This window comes from Podarcis melisellensis, assembly GCF_964234715.1.
Source record: "Podarcis melisellensis genome assembly, chromosome: 7".
Classification (NCBI taxonomy): Eukaryota; Metazoa; Chordata; class Lepidosauria; order Squamata; family Lacertidae; genus Podarcis; species Podarcis melisellensis.
In genome coordinates this window covers 16,443,320-16,465,293 of record NC_138539.1, presented here as the reverse complement: position 1 = coordinate 16,465,293, position 21,974 = coordinate 16,443,320, and the positions used below count along the sequence as shown (strand labels likewise).

General features: G+C 46.4%; 1 protein-coding gene and 1 long non-coding RNA gene across 4 annotated transcripts in view; one reads left to right on the top strand and one right to left on the bottom strand.

Moving 5' to 3' along the window:
- Positions 1-21,974, top strand: part of LOC309374226 — a 31,780-nt gene that overhangs the window by 8,432 nt on the left and 1,374 nt on the right. For 2 of the 3 annotated variants that reach the window (XR_014170421.1, XR_014170422.1), the window contains exon 2: positions 21,772-21,957. This is a non-coding gene — a long non-coding RNA (uncharacterized lncRNA). The remainder of the gene's footprint in view (positions 1-21,771; positions 21,958-21,974) is intronic. The other variant, XR_014170420.1, reaches the window with a different exon arrangement.
- Positions 1,054-21,974, bottom strand: part of EXT1 (exostosin glycosyltransferase 1) — a 258,791-nt gene continuing 237,870 nt past the window's right edge. Inside the window, exons 6-11 of the mRNA XM_081918797.1 lie at positions 19,574-19,692; positions 17,739-17,834; positions 13,833-13,922; positions 6,797-6,957; positions 3,925-4,096; positions 1,054-1,604 (exon numbers count right to left, since the gene is read on the bottom strand). Coding sequence (XP_081774923.1) covers positions 1,419-1,604; positions 3,925-4,096; positions 6,797-6,957; positions 13,833-13,922; positions 17,739-17,834; positions 19,574-19,692 — 824 coding nt within the window. The 3' untranslated portion in view covers positions 1,054-1,418. The remainder of the gene's footprint in view (positions 1,605-3,924; positions 4,097-6,796; positions 6,958-13,832; positions 13,923-17,738; positions 17,835-19,573; positions 19,693-21,974) is intronic.

Here is a 21,974-nt window from a genome sequence, read left to right as displayed (position 1 = left end):
TTAATGACCGCCTCTTTCAGCGGATCTGGGAATGCTCCCTCACAGAAGGAAGCATTCAGCACCCCGCAGAGCCCATCGCCCAGCCCTTCCCGGCTTGCTTTTATTAGCCAGGATGGGCAAGGATCAAGGAGACAGGTGCTTGGTTTCACACTAACCATTGAGCTACAACCCTTTCCCGTCCCACTGACAAGCCCCAACAAGAAGAGCAGGTGCTACTTGGCTGTGAGTCCTGGAGGACCGGCTCCCCACCTTGAAGGCTTTTCCCACCTGTTCTGGGACAGTGGGGCCTGGACTGACTCCAGCTGCAGAAGCTGAGGCTGTTGAACCAGACCATCAGACTTGGGGGTCGTTTGGGTTTTTGTTGTTGTTGCGGGGGTGATCGAAGTTGCTGTTGGCTTTTTGTATCTTTATATTTATGTTGAAACTGTTGAGATTGGTTTTGTGTTTTGAATGTTTTATTGTGTATGACTACTTTTCTTAAGTTGCAGTTATATATCCTCTCCCCCCACCCTACCCAAGTATTAAGCTGGCTTGAACATGGATTGAACTGCGGAAAGATGGCAGACAAATAAAATTACGTATGATGCACTTCCAGTAGAAACCCATTTGTTTACTAGGGTGTTACCTTATTTTCTACTTCCTGTCAGGCTTTTCTTACTGTTGGTGGAATGGGCTGCCTCTGGCATAGTGCAAGACCTCTTCCCAAGAGATCTCACTGAAGGGGCTAAATATGGTGGCTATTTTTTTACCTCCAGCACCACAGACACACGAGGAGCACATCGCTATCGTCCTCTTGCCCTGCTTGTGGTCGTTCCATGTGGCCATGATGGGGTGCAGGATCCTGAAATAAATGGAACTTTTCATCTGACCCAGTAGGGCTCTTGTTATGTTTTTATCCATTTCCATTAACGCCCTTGCCCCACACCATGATTTTCTTATTGCCGACAAAATAAAAAACAACCCTTGCACGTACACACTTGGGGGTGGGGTGGGGAAGATTTTCATAAGGGTGAAGCCTGTCGACCTTCAACACAACAACCAACACAATTCTGATTAAAGAAAGAACTCTGTTTTTAATAGGGTTTTTATCATTAAAAAAGTTTAAACCTGCATAGCAATCATTTCAAAAAATAATTATTTAATGTTCCATAATGAAACTGTACACAACCTAGTCTTGAGCGACCTGCAGCCCGTGAGGTGGTTTTGAAGCAGTCCAGCACAAAGAGTCTTTTTTTTTCTTTCCCCTTTGGAGTTGCTTTTCCCACTGGCGTGTCAAGAGGGTTTGTGTTTTGTTCTTGGTTGAGAGTCTGGCTCCGTGAGTCAGCGGTGGGTTTGTGCTGGGCTACGCGAACAGTCTGGTACCCCCTCCCTCTCTCTCTCTCTCTCGCCCCCTGCCCCAACCCCTTTAGCGGGGCTCCTCAAAGTCGTTCAATGTCTCGATATTTTTTCCTCAGGATGGAGACTTGGTCTTTAAAGAGTACGGGGTCGAGCCTCATCTGAGAATGGGTCAGCGGCATATAGCCAAACCAGCTGGCAAAAGTGTTCATGCAGCTCTGCCTCTGAGCAAAGTGGTCTGGGTCGGCCCACCGAGAAGCCCTGGAGGTCTGTGAGGGGAAATCAAACAAACGGGAGTCAAGGATAGGCCTGCAATGTTCAATTCATCTCACATCACCCTCCGCAAAACTAAAGCATTAAAATTGACTTAAAAGATGTCCCCACAATTAATTGAGCAGCAGATTGAAATAAAATAATAGTAGTAAGTGCTTACAAAAACTGCGGGACCAGAGATTCGCAGAAGATTGGAAGAAATATACGAACTATTTGAAGAGCAACTGTAATCAACAAATTACGCTAGCAGGACTACAAGAAGTTTTGTAAGGAGGAATATATGAATATATGAAATATTGCAACGAAGATAAAGAAGAGTGACATTAGTTATGATACTTAATTTACATTTCTTACTTTCACTTTTACATTTAAGTGGAAAAGCGTGGAAAATTTTTAGATGTGATTGATGGAAGTCAAAAAAATTGTATGAGATATAAAAGTATGTTTTATAATTCTTGAAAATGATATGTTAAAAAAACTAATAAAAATATAAAAACTGCATCTAGAAAGAGGCACAGTTGATTTTACCTCACAATAATAATAATAATAATAATAATAATAATAATAATAATAATAATAATAATTAGGCTAGTTTTTGTTACTGGAAACCAGCCAGCTTTAAACTAATGTTTCACTTTCCATACCATTTAGGGGCAAAAACTCTGGTTAAGGTAAAATGGAAGCAGATGTTCCCAAACTCCTCCTTGCAGCAGTGCTCATTCTTGTCAGGCTTAAACCATGGTTTAGTGTTACTTGTAAAGTAGAACACTGGGAAGTAGCTAGGTACATGTTTACGCAAAGGGCATTTTGACCCAGTAAGTCTTAAAAACTAATGCCTTTTTTTTAAAAAAAGAGGGCTGCCCATGAAAATAATTCTAAATTAATTTACCAGCTCCCAAGCAAAGGCAAAATCAGTGTGTGATCAGTGACGTCTTATCTGTGGGCAGCTCCCAAAAGCCAGAAAAGGAAAGGCTGCTTGCCAAGAAGGAACCACACATTGCATCCCCACAGTTAACGCAAGCTGCTGAATCGTTTTGGGGCGGCAGAGAAACAATTACGAAGTGATCTTCTTGTTTTCTTATGGGAAGTCACTTGAAAGAATAATTTCAAAAATAGAATATCACATCTGTCACAGCACAGTTTGAGAACATTCCTCCTCTCAGAGTATGACGGTTTCACGGTTTCAAGTTATTTTTTGAACAGCACAAAGATTTCATTGTTATATATATATATATATATATATATATATATATATATATATATATATATATATATATGTATCTATATATTTATATACATCATTTTTCAGGATTTTAAGACCATAAGGTGTTAGGACTTTTATTATAGACTTGTAAATGGTCTCCCGCTTGCAGCAAAGTGGCCTTTATCAGCTGGAAGAGTCACTGCAGAAGACTAAAGCAGGGACACGTGCATAGAGAGGCGTGCTAAGTAAGGCTTTTTGTGGACTAGAAACTTGCTCAGGCTTTTTGATTTTGCTGGCGATACGGCTCTCCTAAATGATAACATGCTAACTGACAAGTATGCATGCCCTCTATCATATTGACGGAAGCATGGCTTTTCAGGATAGATTTACTTGATCATTGCGGTTAATGTGTCAAGCAGCTCTCTTTGGTGTTCACATGATCCAAGCCATCGCAAGCCTGTATTACCAGATCATGCTATTACAGTGGACGCTTGGGTTGCGAACATGATCCGTGCAGGAGGCACGTTCGCAACCCACAGCGTTCGTAACCCGTGAGTCTGTGCATGCCCGGGTCACGATTCAGCGCTTATGCGCAAAGCACGATTTAGTGCTTCTGCGCATGCGCTGAAACCCGGAAGTAACCCGTTCCAGTACTTCCAGGTTCAGCACGGTGAGCAACCCAAAATCGCGCAACCCGAAGTGTCTGTAGCCCGAGGTATGACTATACTTAAAAAAAGTAGCCAAGATGAGATGCAATATTCTGACTACATGTTTGCAGACAATAAAACTTGGAATTATTCTGATTAATAACTAATTTTTATGCTACCCTTCATCCGAGGATCATAGGGCGCTTTACAATATAAAACTACAAAAACGCACAATATAGTATCAAATCAAAACAAAAACAAGCCCTTCTTTAAAAGGACATATAGATTGTTTAATTAGCAAAAGGCCTGGGGGAAGAGGAGCAAGCCTCTTGATACAGCATGCTAGGTGGCTTTCTCTGAATGTGTGAACTGAACCTATTTTTTAAAAAGTGTTTGCTTATATAAAGGGTGGGGTGCAGAATGTATATCGCTGCAAGAAGGTTAAAGCTGTCTCTAGACACATACCTGTCCCATCATGGTTTCCTTATACTGTTTTTTCTGTGTTACTTTGATTGGTGGCAATTTTGTCACAGCCGACACTAAAAAGTTCATCAAAATGTCCTCGCAGTTGGCCAATTGGTCCACCATGTTCTTCAGGCTGGCAGGCAAGAAATGAGTGTACAGGTAGTGATAATATCTGTAAAAAAACAAACAAACCAACAGAGTCCCATCAGTGAGGATCGGATGCGGCCATCCTTTGCAGACTTACCTGGAGTTAAGCCCCGCTGAACTTGGGGAGAGGGACATGCGCACATCCATCCTTAATGGTGCGTTTTAGGGGACAGTGAGCGGCAATTTTCAGGACATAGGGATACGTAGAAAGCCTTGTTATACCAGGTTAGGGTATCGCTACATTCAGCCTAGGGTTGTGCTCTCTGACTTCCAATGGTTCTCCAGGTCATCAGGAAGAAGCTGACATGTCTTGAACCTTGGACTTCCTGGTTGCCCACAACCTGCTCTACCACTGAGTTACAATCCGTCCCCATACTGGGGGCAAAGAGTCCATAGTCCATCCTCTACAATTTGAGGAATCGCAGAGGTGGAAAGATGTTTGATATACAGGGAACCATGAAGTATACTTTGTGGAGGTGATCTGTGGTAGATTTATTTGACCATGAGCTACCAGTTGTGGACTCCTAATCTAAGGACATCTGACTATCTGCCCTAAAATCTATTCTCCCATGTGCCTGCCCCCAAAATGAGATTTTGCCTGAAGTTGTCCTGGACCCATTGTTGTTCAACATCTTTATAAATGACTTGGGCGAAGGAATTGGGCGGGGAGGGGAGTGCTTATCAAATTTGCAGATGACACCAAACTGGGAGGGGTAGCTAATGCCACAGAAGACAGAATCGGGATTCAAGATGACCTGAACAGATTGGAGAACTGGGCCCAAACTAACAATACGAATTTCAATAGGGACTAATGTGAGGTTCTGCACTTGGGCAGGAAGAACCAGATGCACAAATGTACGATAGGGGGCATCTAGATGGTACACATGAAAAAGATCTATGGGTCTTAGTAGACTAGAAGCTTAGCTTGAGACAACCGTGTGATGCAGCAGCAGCAAAAGATAATGCTATTCTAGGCTGCATCAACAGAAGTACAGTGGTACCTCAGGTTACAAATGCTTCAGGTTAGAGACTCAGCTAACCCAAAAATAGTACCTCGGGTTAAGAACTTTGCTTCAGGATGAGAACAGAAATCACTTGGCAGCAGCGGGAAGCCCCATTAGCTAAAGTGGTGCTTCAGGTTAAGAACAGTTTCAGGTTAAGAATGGACCTCCAGAACGAATTAAGTTCTTAACCTGAGGTACCAGTGTATAGGGCCCAGATCAAGGGAAGTAATAGAACCTTTTTCAGACCACACTTGTGTCCAGTTCTGGGTGCTACAATTTAAGAAGGATATTGACAAGCTGGAATGTGTGCAGAGGAGGGCAACCAAGATGATCAAGGGTCTGGAAACCAAGCCTTATGAGGAACGGTTGATTCTAGGAGGCTTCCTTGGCTGTTCAAAGGCGAGGGAAGTCAGAAAACAATGACGACTCGTTTAAAACCAAAACGAGGCTTCCTTTGGTGGCTCTGTTCTTTTGCAATCTCAATAAACAAAGATGACTATTTTCAAACAATTCTGATTCACAAGGACCATACTGGCATCCTACAAAGCTGGCTGGTTTAGCATCTTTGATGGCCAGCCAACTCAACCCTTCCCTTGCTGAGGACATGTCCGTCCTTCCTTGATGCCAAGGAGTGTTTTGGCTTAGGCCTTTTGAAGAATTTGGGGGTGAAGTCTATTGAAGCCCATGAAAGGGAACAGTTAGGCTGCTTCTATAATACGAGCGACATCAAAGAGATTCAGAAAAACACAATAATTACCGGACCCTGAAAGTGGGAATTAAAGTCATCTATGAAACAAACTCGAACTCTAATCCTTCCAGAATCTCCTTTGGTGTTTTAACAAGAAATGCTGTTAAAAACAACAACTAGCTAACAGGAAAGGAAGAGACAGAGATGAGAAAATATTTTCAGGGCCTAGCTACATCACGGTTCCACCCAAATACCAATCTTTACCTATCAATAATAGCACAGGTGAACCAACTAGAGCATCTCTTAAGCGTGTAAAGGCTATTTTCCCCTCACCAACCATAACCAACTCTCCCAGATTTTCAATGGGTCTTCTGAGGGCACTCTTCCCAAACCACTCCCCACCCCACAAAATTCTCCTCATTTTATGGTAAAACAAGGCTGATTTCTTGCGATGGCCCAGTGGTGTGGTGTGAAGAAGTGCATTGTGGGAAACAAGGTACTGTAGGATGCACACAAGAATGTACAGAGGTATCCATCCTTGGGTACCAGTTGCAGCATTTAGTGGAGATCTTGAAGGCCAGGGCAGCTGTAGCAGCAATAAGAGGCATCTTGAAGGCCAGGGAAGTTATGGCGAAACTCTGGCCCTCCACATCTCGTTGGACTACAACTCCCACCTTTGGCCCTGCTGGCTGGGGCTGATGGGAGTTGGAGTCCAGCAACTTCTACAGTGCCATATACCCCCTATCCCAGGACTAGGGCCTGCTCACCTTTCACTAAATTGGGAGGGTTTGGGGTGAATGTTGGAATCAGGAGTAGGATGTAGGACTGCACATTCTCTTCTCCTGTGTCACCCGCCTGCAGTGTGCCAATTCATCCACCTATTTTGGCATTATGTGTGGCAATCAGGTTAATATGTGTTGTCTTAAACACATCTCCCAAAGCCCTGAATGCACCCAAGCTTTTTTAAAAAAATATAAAAAGTCTCCTTTTGCAGAGACTGGTTTCAAACAGATATGATGCTCCGAATTCTTACTTGTGGTAGATAGCAGCTCCAGTCAATACCATGGAATAGTCATTAGTCCATTTGGATGTGTAGCCCCATCGCTCCTTAGTGTTGTCCCAAAAATGGCTGCGGGCAGGGTAGCCCACGATCCTCTCTGGGAAACTCTGCCAAACCGTAAAGGCAAAATCCACCTGCAGGCAAGGAAAGCAAACAGAACATATGTGGCAAGCGGTAATCAAACAGCCTCAAAAATGTCAGCAAAACAAAATATTACCTTTCCCACTAATTCATAATTTGCAATCTTGGGAACTGTTGCAAAACATTAATTCTCTGTATTCATCAGTAAATTAAACTGACTGCTTGACATTTTGCCCTGTAATTATGCACATTTTAATGTTTTCCTGTTAACAGGAGTCTAGAGCTCCAGAGAATCGCATTAACATTTTGCAGGCGTGACTCGTGCAAAGCTAAAGTTTGCAACTGGTAGAGAATCTGTGTGCCGTGTGGGAATTGCATGTTTACTGGTGTGAACAAGAAAGCCACTGCTTTAAACCATTTTCATTCAAGGACTCGGGTGGGGGTGGCAAAGTGTTCTCGTTTCCTTCTGCTGAAAATGTTGATTTTCTATTCTCTCAATTCAGCTAAAAGTAAGCTCCAGAAATCCTCACATATACCCCACCACCCTGTTCGGAAACTGCTTTAAGTTAGATTCAGTGAGGAAGCAAGGGAGATGGTAAACACTGAAAGTTGGACTACAAATACCATGATGCACTCCTGTGGCCGACTTTCTATGAGAAATGATGGTCTCACAGCAACCTTGCTGAAGAGGTGAATCATGGGAGACTCAGCGCACTGAACCACAAACATGAATGCTTCAAATTAAAGAAGGCTGATCGCCGAAGAATTGATGCTTTTGAATTATGGTGCTGGAGGAGACTCTTGAGAATCCTACGGACTGTAAGAAGATCAAATCTATCCATTCTGAGGGAAATCAGCCCTGAGTGCTCACTGGAAGGACAGACCCTGAAGCTGAGGCTCCAGTACTTTGGCCGCCTCATGAGAAGAGAAGACTCCCTGGAAAAGACCCTGATGTTGGGAAAGATGGAGGGCACAAGGAGAAGGGGACGACAGAGGACGAGATGGTTGGATAGTGTTCTTGAAACTATGAACATGAGTTTGACCAAACTGCGGGAGGCAGTGGAAGACAGGAGTGCCTGGCGTGCTCTGGTCCATGGGGTCACGAAGAGTTGGACACAACTAAATGACTAAACAGCAATAAATAAAGGCCTATGTTTGCACCAGACACAGAATATAAAACTTTTAAAAAGATGGAGTAAGCATGGCTTGCTTTCCTTGCTGCAGTTATTATCAGATCCTTTAGAATGGAAAGCTGTTTTGGGGAAGTGAAGAATGGCACACATCCTGAAGTATGCAGTTTTAAGGCACGTCCCGAAACTTTTAAGTGTTTTCATTCGGAAGGCACTTCAGGCAGAGCATTCATGCCACAGCTGTGATCGCATCCAAACCATCCTGTCCAGGAGCCAAAGGTCACCTTACGACAGCCTGCTCTAAAATCTGACATCTGTTTCCTTGAAAAGATTTAAAAAAGCAGGAGGGGAAAGGCAAGGGATGCTGCGCCCATGCTAAACAATGAATGCAGGTTGAGGGCGAGTCATGGCTATCACAACCTCCTGACTCTAGTGTTCAAATTCTCCCTACCATCTAGGACAGGGGTAAACAACCTGTGGGCCATGGCATGATTTCAAATGGCAACAGCGACCTGTCCCTCCACTGGCAGCAAAGTGCGTGGCAAAAAGAGAGAAAAGGAATGTAGCCAGAATACCCATTTTTGGCTCCGGTGCTGCCCCACACTGCCCTAACAGCTGACTAATAATAATCATCATCATCTTAATATGTTATTTTTACTTATACCCGGCCCATCTGGCCAGGCCTCCCCAGCCTTTCTGGGCGGCTTCCAACAGAATATGAAAACACACACAATAAAACACCGAGCATTAAAAACTTCCCTAAACAGGGCTGCCTTCAGATGTCTTCTAAAAGTCAGAGAGTTGTTTATTTCCTTGACATCTGATGGGAGGGTGTTCCACAGGGCGGGCGCCACCACCTACAAGGCCGTCTGTCTGGTTCCTGTAACCTCACTTCTTGCAGAGAGGGAACCGCCAGAAGACCCTCAGTGCTGGACCTCAATGTCCGGGCAGAACGGTGGAAGTGGAGACGCTCCTTCAGGTATACTGGGCCGAGGCTGTTTAGGGCTTTAAAGGTCAGCCCCAGCACTTTGAATTGTGCTCAGAAACAGAACCTCACAGCCTCCGTATCAATTTTCTAGCTGGGTCGGGAAACACTTTTCACCGTGAGGGATCAATTCCCCCCTGGGCAAAGCCACGCCAGTGGTGGGAGGGGAGAGAGGCAAAAGGGGGCGGGGCAACTTGAGCCACCATCTAGAGAAGCAAGAGGCATTATTAAGAGTCCAAGGACACACTCCGGCCAGAATTAAAAACATTTGGAGTGGGAAGCAAGGATTAGCGTGGACTGGCGGTGCCTTGGGGAGAGTTTGAAAGCATCTGGTGGGTCAAAATTGGCCTCCAGGGTGACACCAAATACCTTCCCTTGTCTGTTCTGGAGCTTCTTCCATCGATTGTAACCCTGTGGTGTTACCTCCAGCATCCCACTGGGGCTAAATTAGGGTTAGAGGTGTAGTTGAGATTTTGCTGGGCTGCCCCATGCTAGTGTGGAAGTTGGATTTGAGTGCCACCTGGCTCCCCCAGATGCCATGAAAAACTGTCAACTGCAGAAGATCGACGCAAGACTCACAGCTCACTTTAATCATTTCCCTCCGAAGCGGATGCAATACAGATTATCTGGCATGGGTGGCGTGGAAAACAACCTACCACCTACCAGCCTTTTCCACCTGCTCCCCCCTCCCTTGGTCAGCCCACACAGATTTCTAATTACGAGACTCACACATGTCCCTCCCAGTATGGGAGATGGAACTTTGGACTCTCACCCAGAGGAATGAAAAGGCTTAATATTTCATTTCATTATGAATGAAAAGGGCAAAACCTTCATTAACGGTAAAAGATGAAAGAACAGAACAAAACCATTTGGGGCTCCCCCCCCCTCCAGGTTTTTATCATTCCAATTTGAAAGCAAGTTTCAAACTGGAGACTACTGTCAAATGTTAAATCGGGCAATGATAGGCTACTTGCCTTCATGGGTTTTTTTTTGTGTGTGTGCGTGTCAGGCACAGAATTCAAGAAATTTAAAAGCAGCCTTTCGTAACCTGCAGCATTCCAGATGTTTTGGACTTCATAGTCAGGGATGATGGATTTGTAACCCAAGAACACCTGAGCAGCACCAGGTGGGGATAAGTTGCTTTAAAGTATCTGGCTTCATCAACAACAACTCCACGTTAGAAACTCATGTCATACAGAACATGATGATTGGCCATTGCTGTAATGTCTTTAAAGGAGATTTAGACTCATAAGCTACATGGAGTCCAGTGGCGAACCTACATTTTTGGATTCCCCAAAATGGGGGCCTGTTTGCAACAAGTTCCTGTCAACCTAGCAGTTTGAAAGCACATCAAAGTGCAAGTAGATAAATAGGTACCACTCTGGCGGGAAGGTAAACGGCGTTTCCGTGTGCTGCTCTGGTTCGCCAGAAGCGGCTTAGTCATTCTGGCCACATGACCTGGAAGCTGTACGCTGGCTCCCTCGGCCAATAAATCGAGATGAGTGCCGCAACCCCAGAGTCGGCCATGACTGGACCTAATGGTCAGGGGTCCCTTTACCTTTTTGCAACCAGCAATGAAGTCTGGGTAACCACTGTAATCTTCTTCAATGGGGTTGTTCCACGGCAGATCACCACACCATTATAATGTCTGTGTTGTTTTTGTTGTTTAGTCGTTTAGTCGTGTCCGACTCTTCACGACCCCATGGACCAGAGCACGCCAGGCACTCCTATCTTCCACTGCCTCCTGCAGTTTGGTCAGACTCATGTTGGTAGCTTCGAGAACACTGTCCAACCATCTTGTCCTCTGTCATCCCCTTCTCCTTGTGCCCTCCATCTTTCCCAACATCAGGGTCTTTTCCAGAGAGTCTTCTCTTCTCCTGAGGTGCCCAAAGTAATGGAGCCTCAGCTTCACAATCTGTTCTTCCAGTGAGCACTCAGGGCTGATTTCCTTCAGAATGGATAGATTTGTTCTTCTTACAGTCTATGGGACTCTCAAGAGTCTCCTCCAGCACCATAATTCAAAAGCATCAATTCTTCGGCGATCAGCCTTCTTTATGGTCTAGCTCTCACTTCCATACATCACTACTGGGAAAACCATAGCTTTAACTATACGGACCTTTGTTGGTAAGGTGATGTCTCTGCTTTTTAAGATGCTATGTCTGTGTTACTGACCCTCAAACTTTGGGATTGTTGAAATATATGCAATGAAAAATTAATTAATTTGAGTTGTGCCGCTCAAACCGGGTCTAATAGACCCAATTTTCTAAAAGCAATTTGGACTGAAGTTGCTTCTGGCGCCTCTCCAAAATTAAGGGCCCTGAAGCTGGAGCTTCGTTAGTTTCACGCAGATATGCAGGAGAAAGTGAACTGGGTCACCCAAGCACTCGCACTCGCACTTCTACCACCCTGGAAGCAAGAAAGGCGTTCATCTCTGAAGCAGGAAATGGAGAACTTGTGGCTGCCTGGATAGGGCTGGACTCCAAATCCCATCATCCTTGGCTACTAACCAAGCTGACTGAGGCTGATGGGAGTTGAAGGCCCAGCAACACACAGCTCCAAACCAGCAGCGTCTGACCATTCCAGGGGGGAATTTGTCCCTTTAAGGGAGAGGGAAGGAGCTACAGAGAACAAGAAGATGAAAAGTGCTGAAATCGAAAGGGACAATAAAGACCCAAAGCTTTTCCACAGCTGCCATTAATAATGTATTTCCGATATATTGCAGTCTTATATAAACGGTCGCCCATCTCCTCCTTCTCTTTGCGGGAAGAGGTGCTAGAAATCAATACTCATCCCAGTTGTAAAAATTGGTTTTCTACAGCGGGCTTTTAGTCTCTCTCTCTCTCTCTTTCTGTGTGTGTGTGTCTTTTTCCTTGAGCACAATCTTGCTCTGGGCACAACAGCTCTCAAGTACAAGGAATCTCCTTTCATTTAAAGAGAGATTGGGCTCAGCTCTTGATATGCGGGAAGCAGAGACATAGGAATCAAACACAGGCATCTGGGTGGAAACGTTCGCTTTACAAGGCAATGGTGTTGCTCTGAGAGAGAGGGAGAGGCAAGAAGGCCGGGGATGAGAAAATGTGCATTCTTTAAAAGGAAAGGAAAGTGTTAACTCCAGCCTGAAAGCCTGTGTTTAGAAAACGGGCCATGCTGCAACCTGATTGTTTGCTGTTAGCGTGGAATGTAACCTGCGTCCCGACAGACACGGGAACGAGCAGAGTTCAGTATAGGATGCTGTGAGTGACGCAACTGCAGCAAAGCAGCACCCCAGCTCCATGGAATTGTGTTCGCTGGGACTGAACGGAGATGGATCAATAGATACAGTCGTACGTCGTAAGTCGAACGCCTTGTGGGACAAATGTTTTGGCTCCGGTTTGCGAACGTACTTTGGAACCTGAGCAGCCATTGCGGCTTCCAGTTGGCTGCAGGAGCCTCCTGCAGCCAATCAGAAGCCACACCTTGGTTCCCGAACGTTTTGGAAGTTGAACGGACTTCCGTAACAGATTCTGTTTGACTTCCGAGGTATGACTGTAATGCCATAGTGAAGGCAGAGTCCAAGACCATAGCTCAATGGCAGAGCATATGTCCATCAGGAAAGAAGGCCCCTACTGCAACTGGCAGAACACAGCCAACCAAGTTCTGGACCCCCTAATCCAGGGGTCAGCAAACCTTTTCAGCAGGGGGCTGGTCAACTGTCCCTCAGACCTTGTGGGGGTCCGGACTATATTTTGGAAAAAATAATAATGATGCAAGAGACCACGAGCCCTAGTGGGTGCTTACCTGTGTCTTGTGAGTGGCAGGGGCTGGTGGCAGAGGGATGATGAGCGGCGTGCAAAAGGGCTCTGGAGAGGGGCTGCTTAAAATGGCGGCCGCTTGAGCACGGCTGCTGCTGGCACCAACAAAGCCCAGCCCCCTTCCTCCTCTAGGCAGGGCGGGGAGAAGCCAGGAGGAGGGAGGGAGGAGGCGCCGCTGCCACCACCGCCAACGTGTCTGCTAGCGATCCGTGCGGTGATTTCTGGAGCGTCCGTGGGCCGGATCCAGAAGGCAATTGGGCCTGATCTGGCCCCCAGTCCCTAGTTTGCTGATCCATGCCCTAATCTCTCTCTCTGCAAAGGACCTCTATTCGTGATACTGACATAATCCCTATACAGTCATACCTCATGTTATGTTTGCTTCATGTTACGTTTTTTCAGGTTGCGTTCTGAGGCAACCCGGAAGTACCAGAAAGGGTTACTTCCGTGCTTGCCGCTCACGCATGTGCAGAAGTGCTAAATCATGCTTTGTGCATGCGCAGAAGTACAAAATTGCGCCACACACCTGCGCAGATACGGCGCTTCAGGTTGCGGGCTTTTCATGTTGTGAACGGGCCTCTGGAACGGATCCTGTTTGCAACCAGAGATACCACTGCACCACCACTAGGCCATAGAATGAAAGAACAACATTCCCATCACACTCTCTCTCCCCTTTCTTTCCCCCCAAATTGTACTTTTCTCTGCTTATTTGTCTGTCTCGTTAACACAAGAAAACCTTTAATAAAAATTGTTTTTAAAAAGGAAAGTAGGTCCCAGGTGCAAACTCTGGCAGCTCCAGGTAGGCATGGGAAAAGCTTTTGCTTGAAACCCTGGACAGCTGCTGCCGGACAGTGTAAACAGCATTGAACTAGGTGGACTCCCATGGTTTGGCTCAGTGCAAAGCCAGCTTCCTATATTTCTAACGTCAGAGACGGCCGATCATGCAATCCTCGCCTACGCAGCCAGCACAAAAACTGCAAAGAGCAAAAAGCAAAGCAGCAGACTTGGACGGGAAGAGGTCTCACCTCAGTGGTTGAAAGCACCGTATCCTCATCGAGGCTTAGAACAGCATCCGTGACAATGTTCTCGTAGGGCAGGAAGCGGCTGCTCATCACCTGCGGAGGGGGATAAAGAGGGTCAGCGCTCAGCTCATGAGACTCGCCCTGCCAAGGGCAGCACCCCTTTCAGACCCAAATTGGAAGAGTTAACTCTCTGCCGTCACATTAATGGAGGAAATGACCCCATTGAACAGAAAGGTCCGGGGAAGATTTGAGGATGACTGGTCAGATAAGAAGAATTGAATTTCGTGGTGGCTCGCTACGCATTCCTCCCGTGCGGGCTGCTTGTTTCCGCTGCTACGTTATCCACCAATTTGTTTTGAAATGGCAGCACCGCGGGGGCTCACGGCTGCTCCCTTCCACCTGATTTTTGTCATGTGCAATGCTCAGGTGTGTTAGGTGTCTAGGTGTCTGCAGTGGGGGGGGCAAGGGGTGCAGTTTCCCTCTCCCATGAATCACAAGCCCCTGATTCCCAGCTTTCGTTCAAAAATAAGACACACAAGTTCCTATCAAGGAATTTAAGGTACGGGGTGAATTGTACAGGCCTTGTAAAAATCCCTGCAGATTCCCGTGCCAGGAGGTTGTTGCTTTATTTTGATTTTTATATCCATTATGTACGGTAGCTATATGAAAAGAAGCAGCAGAGAGAGACATGGATGCATTTGCTACAAAGAGCTGAAGGCAGTAGCTATGGTTGCCCTTCCCACTTGAATCCTCACAACTGCCCCTGCAAGGTTGACTAGGAGGCAGCGACTGGCTGAAAGTCACTCAAGTGGGGATTTCAACCAAACCTAAAGCGGGTCACAAGCTGACCTACAACCCATACGCATCTATGCCGGCAAATTGAGTAGCCAACCCCCGAATGCACGTTTGGGCTAAAGGTGGGTCAGTCCCACGTCTTAAAAAGCTTGCTCTAAATTTGGTTTAGGGCAGGGTTTCCCAAACGTGGGTCTCCAGCTGTTTTCGGACTACAATTCCCATCATCCAGTCCCGCTAGCTACGGATGATGGGAGTTGTAGTCCCAAAGCAGCCAGAGACCCATGTTTGAGAAACCTCGGTTTAGGCAGCGGTTCTCAACCTGTGGGTCCCCAGATGTTGTTGGACTACAACTCCCATCATCCCTGAACTCTGGCCCTGCTAGCTAGGGGTGATGGGAGTTGTAGTTCAACAACATCTGGGGACCCACAGGTTGAGAAAGCAAGGACAGGCGACCTTGCATCTGCCAAATGTTGGATTCCAACTCCCATCAGCCCCAGCCAGCAAGGCCAACAGTCAGGGATGATGGGAGTTGTAGTCCTGACCATCTCAGGTGAGGAGGGGGAGCCAGATGTTGCCTGCCCCTGGCTCAGATCATACATTCTGAAGTCCAGACATTTTGTTTTCTCCCTCCCCCTTTGGGAATTTATTCTGGAGCGCAGAGCAACCTGCCAGCGTGCGAATGGCGTGCTGTTGACCGCACGTCAAGATTTCTTTGTTGTCTCTAAGATGCCTCCAAGGCAAGTTCCTACACATGCTTTGGAATTTGAGGGGGCATTTTGTTCCCTTGGGCTCTCTGATGTAGGAAAAGTAGAAACAATAATGGCAGAAGAGGTGGGCAATCTCCAAGCGGCAGCCTCCTATCTCAGCCCTGCAGCAAATCTCCTGGTACTGCTCACATGGCCACTATTTAGAGTCAGGAACCTAGTTACCTGGCAGCTTAGCCATGCACTGACTTTTCCCTTGTCAAATCTACCGGGGTGGGGGGGGGGAGAGAGACAGTAAACCCAAGGCCCGTACATTTCAAACAGCCGTAAAGCACCTGGAAAACTTCAGAGTGAAAATTCGTTCTGCTCTAGACAGCTGGCTGATAAAAACCAAACCCAAACCCCAAGCCTTCCACGCTGTATTCCATGTCAGTTAAACCAAGATGAGACTCTTTTCCTTCCACCAGTTTAGCATTTATATCACAGGCTGTTCATGGGGGGGACAGGACATGTTTCTGTGTGTGCATGGAAAAGAAGACTCCGAGGTCCAATGCGCTGTGCAAAAGAAAATGTGGTCGACTTTGGAAATACGCTGCGCAGCTCTTTCTCTGGTGCAGAGGAGAGCAGCACAAAACCAAGCTTTCAGCCAGACATAACCACACCAACGTATCTGGTGGTTGTTTGGGAATAGAATCCCAGGAACCTGGACTTTTTTACCTGTGGAAGGGCTGCTTCCAAGGGTTGACATCTTTGATATCAGCAAGCCCTAGAGTTGCAAGAATGTCAGCAGAGCCCTGCTAGCTCAGGTCAAAGGCCACTGCACGCAGCACCTCGTCCTCACAGTGCCAGGTTCAGTCCCTGGTATCAGCAGGTAGGATTAGAAATGTCCCCGTCTGAAACACTGGAGGGCCACTGCTGATCAGTGTCAACATTACTGAGTTAGATGGACTGGGTATGAGGCAGCTTCCGATGTAAAAAGTGGGAAAACCACCACCACCGCCCTGTGGAACACCCTGCCACTAGAAATTCAGCGGGAGCTTTTGTGCCAAAGCTCACTGAAAACTTTTCCGTTCCATGAGGCCCATGCAAGCAATTAAGAGTCCACTGTTTTTAATTTCTTTTTTTGCTTTTAACTTGCTTTAAAACTTTTTGGTTTTTATTGTTTGGTTTCATGTATTTATAGGCTTCAGAGAATCCGATACCTCCCACGGTGGGCAGCCAATAATAATAATAATAATAATAATAATAATAATAATAATAATAATAATAATAATAATAATTTATTCATACCCCGCCCATCTGGCTGGGTTTCCCCACCCACTCTGGGCAGCTTCCAACAAAGTATTAAAATACAGTGGTCTGTTAAACATTAAAAGCTTCCCTCAACAGGGCTGCCTTCAGATGTCTTCTAAAAGTCTGGTAGTTATTTTTCTCTTTGACATCTGGTGGGAGGGCGTTCCACAGGGCGGGTGCCACTGCCGAGAAGGCCCTCTGTAACCTGTAACTTCCCAGCCAAGAAGTAGATAAACAAGAAGAGTTCTTACCAAGTCTTTTATTCAATATTCAGAGAGAGATATGTATAAATGATGTCTCTCTTGGATAATGGCATTGCTCTGAGTAAAGTCCCACCCCCTCTGTCTCTCCCATCAAAATTCATCCCTGCGACGGCTGATATGTGCTTTCTGCCTCTGAGCTTTCTTGTTCTCCTACTCTCAATGCTTGCTGGGACCTGGAAAGGGGGGGGGGTCTGGCATGCTTTCCAAGGACACTGAGCCAATCAGCTGTCTCTCCCCTGGTGCTGCTTCTTCTTCCTGCTCCTCTCCCAATATTTTCCAGCTTCTCTGCTCTGCAGCCTATGAAGTATGACCTTCTGCAAACCACTGTTCTAAATCTGTATTGTCTCCCTCTTCTCTGGGAAGTGCAGCGGGGGGCAGTCTCCACCATTCCTCCTCAGTCCAGTCCCTGACAATATTGTTGGAATCCGACGTACTTTTAGGATATAGTAAAGGTAAAAGTAAAGGGACCCCTGACCGTTAGGTCCAGTTGTGGACGACTCTGGGGTTGCGGCGCTCATCTCGCTTTACTGGCCAAGGGAGCTGGTGTACAGCTTCCAGGTCACGTGGCCAGCATGACTAAGCCGCTTCTGGTGAACCAGAGCAGTGCATGGAAACACCGTTTACCTTCCCGCTGGAGCGGTACCTATTTATCTACTTGCACCTTGACATGCTTTTGAACTGCTAGGTTGGCAGGAGCAGGGATTTGAACCGCCGACCTTCTGATCGGCAAGTTCTAGGCTTTGTGATTTAACCCACAGCGCCACCCGCATCCCCTTTTAGGATATAGCATAATGAATGAATGAATGAATGTTATTTAGTCCCCATGACTGAGACCTTGGCATGGCCAAACTTACCTTGCTCTCTCCTTCAATGACAATAACAGGAACAGCAGTGGCAGGCCATCGGTGCTTGGCAGGGAGGGGTTTATCGCAATTCCATAAGACAATGATCTGAAAAGGAAAATTCATCCTTCGTTGAGCGGAAAGCCTGCGTAGCCCAAAGACAAAGCTCAAGCGTCCTCCTTAGTTACACGGTTCAATTCTGAGCTTCCCCAAAAAAGATTAAATTAAATTGTTCAATCCAATTCCTTTCCAGAGAGAAAAGTACACGACTCATTTTTCTGTCCTGACAATGAGGGGGGGGGGGGACGGGACTCAACCCCTTTGACAGATGCCATCAGAACAACAATTTGTGCCACATCTGGAAGGATCCTTACAGCTCACTCTGGCAGAGGCCAAAGGCCAAAATGTCCCATTATATAAAGAGGAGGCTCTTCTCGCTTTAATGCTGCTGGTATGATACGCAGTTTTGTGCCGCTTCTGTCGTGCTGTGTGAGCACAGGGCGGGGATCGGACCCAGCTCCCGGCTAAGCTTTCAGAGTTGCCTGTGTGCTGTGATTCCAGAAGTAGGAAAGAATGTGTGGAAGCTAGATTCAGCTTTCTAAGAATCTCTGCTTTCGGGTAAATTTAAAGGCAGGTTTCTAACCATTATGACTGGAAATATAAGCTTGGAAGTTAGTAGGGACTTCTTGATGAAATCTCAGTAAACAGGAAGGTGCCTGAGCAAGATTTGTAATGGGTGTCTGTCTTCCATGCATTTCATAGCAAAAACAGCACATTCAGAATGGTAACAGCTGCAGAGTTATTCAAGAGAAAATAGTGCCTTAATTAGTTTGAACATGTTGCAGAATCCAGCTTCCCTTGACACAGGATTTTAAATGCAGGTGCAGAATTCTGCATTTTGTTATTTTAAAGCAGGGCTGGCCGGCCGGTGCCCCTCCGGAAATTGGGCTTTAGACCCCATCAGCCCTGGTCCATGATCAGTGATAATGGGAGTTGTAGTTCTTCAGCACCTGAAAGAGCCACAGGTTCCCCATCTCAGTTTTAAAGCACAGAAGGCTGCTAGCCTGACAATAAATGTCTCAGGAGGCAGTAAATTAAACTAAAATATATGCTCTGGGACTGGACCTTAGGCAAGGATGCAAAACCAACTAGCATACCTTTGGGAGGATAAAAGACTTGTGGAACATGTGCTGCTGACCACAACTCTCCAACGAGGCCTCCTGCACAACCGTCTTTTTCCATTTTGACACAGTTCGCATGGAATCAAAACTTCCTGAATGATATTTCAGTAAGGGTGGCAACTCCATAGGATCTCAGCTACCAGAAAGACACTTGCCTGACTCCCCAGAAAGTCATTGCTAGTCAGAACAGAGTTATTGACTAGATCAGACATTGGCATCAACTTTGACTGCTGGCATTCCTGGCTGGAGCTGGTAATTAGAATCACAGAACTATAGAGCAGGAAGGGGACCCAGGAATCATCTAGTCTGACCCCCCTGCAATGCAAGAATCTTTTGCCCCACGCGGGGCTCAAACCCACGACCATGAGATTAAGAGTCTCATGCTCTAATTGCAGTGCAACAACTTCTGGAGGCCTCCAGGCTCTGGCAGGCAGAGCGAGATGGACCATCTGTCTGACTCGGCGCAGGAGAGTGTGCCATCTTCACTCAAAACAAAAGCTATTTACATCTCTTTAAACTCTGTTGAATTTGCCAAAGTCTTGCATTGGAAAAGCACATCGACATCTATCAAGCAAGAGGCATGTCAAAGAGGAGCCTTTATTTTGAAGTAATCCCAGAGACACGGCTCAATGGTGGACCGCCTAGAGGCCAAGTATAATTCCTTACCTGTGAACAGTACTGGGATTTGGCTACAGCAACCAGGAGTTTCAGCACAGGTTGAGACTGAGAAACTAAAGGAGTAACTGCATGGATAACGGCGGTGAATTTGGATGGGGGCTTGACGCCTGGAAAGGAAGCCAGCAGTAAAAATATATATAAATATATGTTGTTAAGCAAAGGGTGACAAATCAATATTGTTATGTAAAGGGCGACAATCTGAGCAGTAAAGAATTGCTGTCATCTGAAACAAAATGAAATTTGTTGACTTCCCCGCCCCTCGCGTGTGGAGGCTGGAGGGGTCAAGAGCTATTTGCTTCACTCCCTGCACTGGGTTTTTATCGATTTTATCTATTGCAATTCTATCCCCTTTTTTTTATCCAAGGAGCTCAAAGTGGAAGGCATGGCTCCTTGTTTAATTCCCCACAAGAGCCCTGTGAGGTAGGCTAGCCCAGTGACTGGCCTAAGGTCACCCAGAGGATCAGACCGTGTAGGCCAGCCTTCTCCAACTTGGCGTCTTCCACCTTCTCCAACATGGCTGCCTTGGCTGGCCCTGATAGACGCTGTAGCCCAGAATAGCTGGAGGGTACCAGGGCTGTGAGGAAGACTGGTGTTGGCTGATCAGCTGGAGAGAGGCCTGGTGGACGGAAGGTCCCACTTCATGAGCAGGAGGGGAGCCACAGCTCAGTGGCTCTGTGCATGGAAAGTCTCAGGTTCAGTCTCTTGGTACACCCAGCTAAAAGGACCAGGAGATGGGAAGGCAGTCCTTGTGAGATCTTGGGCAGCCACTGCCAGTCTAAGTAGACAATACTGGGCTTGGTGGGTCACGGGTCAAACTTGCCCCATAGCTGCTAGGCCTGCCCATTTGTTACCCAGCCAAATGTAAGGCTTTGGTGTGAATTTACAAGGCCCTTATCAGTTACAAGGCCCCAATCCCTTATCTCCCTGCTTGACTCCTGTTGGGGGTCCCCGATGGCTCAGAGGCATGTCTTGTAACAACCAGAAGCCACATGTTCCAAGCCTGTGGAACTCCCTCCCAACTGAGATTAGAGAGGCACGCTCCTTGCTCAAATTCAGGCACCAGACAAAGACTTTCTTTGAAGGAAGTGTTCCGTTGGGGTTTACGATTATGATGATTTTATTGCTGAACGGTTAATTTTCACGTGCACAGCTTTGAACTGCTAATGATTAAGTCTGAATTTATGAACAAATAATAAACGGAAAGTCCCTTTTAGTTGTTTGCTGACCCCCCCACCTGTTGGCTTTTACGCACGGAGGGCTTCTTTTGAATCGGCCTCTCTTGTCAACTTAGGAACTGCTGACACAGGTGCGTAAGTGCAGCTTACATTGCAAGGCAAGTCCTTACGATTAGAATGGATTTCATAAGCTTAGAAAGCTTGCCCATCGATTTCGTAAACTTGAAACTCTCTCTACAGGTACGTGGGGAGCAGGTCCTCAACAAGAAGGATTTCCAGCACGCATCTTGCATGACCCACAGGTCATGGGCAGCTATGATGCGTGGCTCAACCTCCCCACCACACTAAGAGCTATTCTCTCCCACTGCTTTCTTTGAGACCCAAATTCTGCTCCAACCACAACCAATTGTGTGTGTGTGTGTGTGTGTGTGTGTGTGTGTAAGGCACTGATGATATAGGGAACAACAACCCTGTGGTGAAATGAAGTAAGATCAAGAGGTGGAAATATCAGGGGTCCGTTATATAGGTAGACAGGTGTCAGCTGATGCAAGCAGAGGGAGATGTGAGCACATTTTAACCATCCTAATCACCATAATCATATCTGCACAGCACTCCTTCTGTGGCGTGTAAGATGCCACACTTGTTGGCCAATTGGCGACTCCACAGAATTTGCGCATGAGAACTGGCAAAGCAATGGCCTCATACAGAAAGGACCATGGCTCTTTGCTGGTAACATGGCTGGTAAATTAGAAGTCAGACACATAGGAAAATATCCTTCCTTCCTTCCTTCCTTCCTTCCTTCCTTCCTTCCTTCCTTCCTTCCTTCCTTCCTTCCTTCCTTCCTTCCTTCCTTCCTTCCTTCCTCTGGATTGATTTCCCTCCACTGGTGCTAAACATGTCTTTGCAATACATGTGGCATTTATAGAAACACTACAGCTTAAAAGCACAGCAGATCCTCTCATCACAACGGCTCGTAGAAGCGCCTCAAAACTTCCCTTCCGATCTTTCTAGTTCACAAGAGAAATACGGTTTGCATCGCTTCACAGGGAGCTGGGAGAATTCAAGAGACAAGAGCTTAAAATGTGCTTGAAGTGACCTTGAGGCTAGTGGGACTCACTGCCTGCTCTGCCACAGAACCAGTCTTCTCTTTGGGATGAAGACCCCATGCCATTTGTTACCCCCTCCCTCTTTTGCAAGGTAACTGGGTTTTTTGC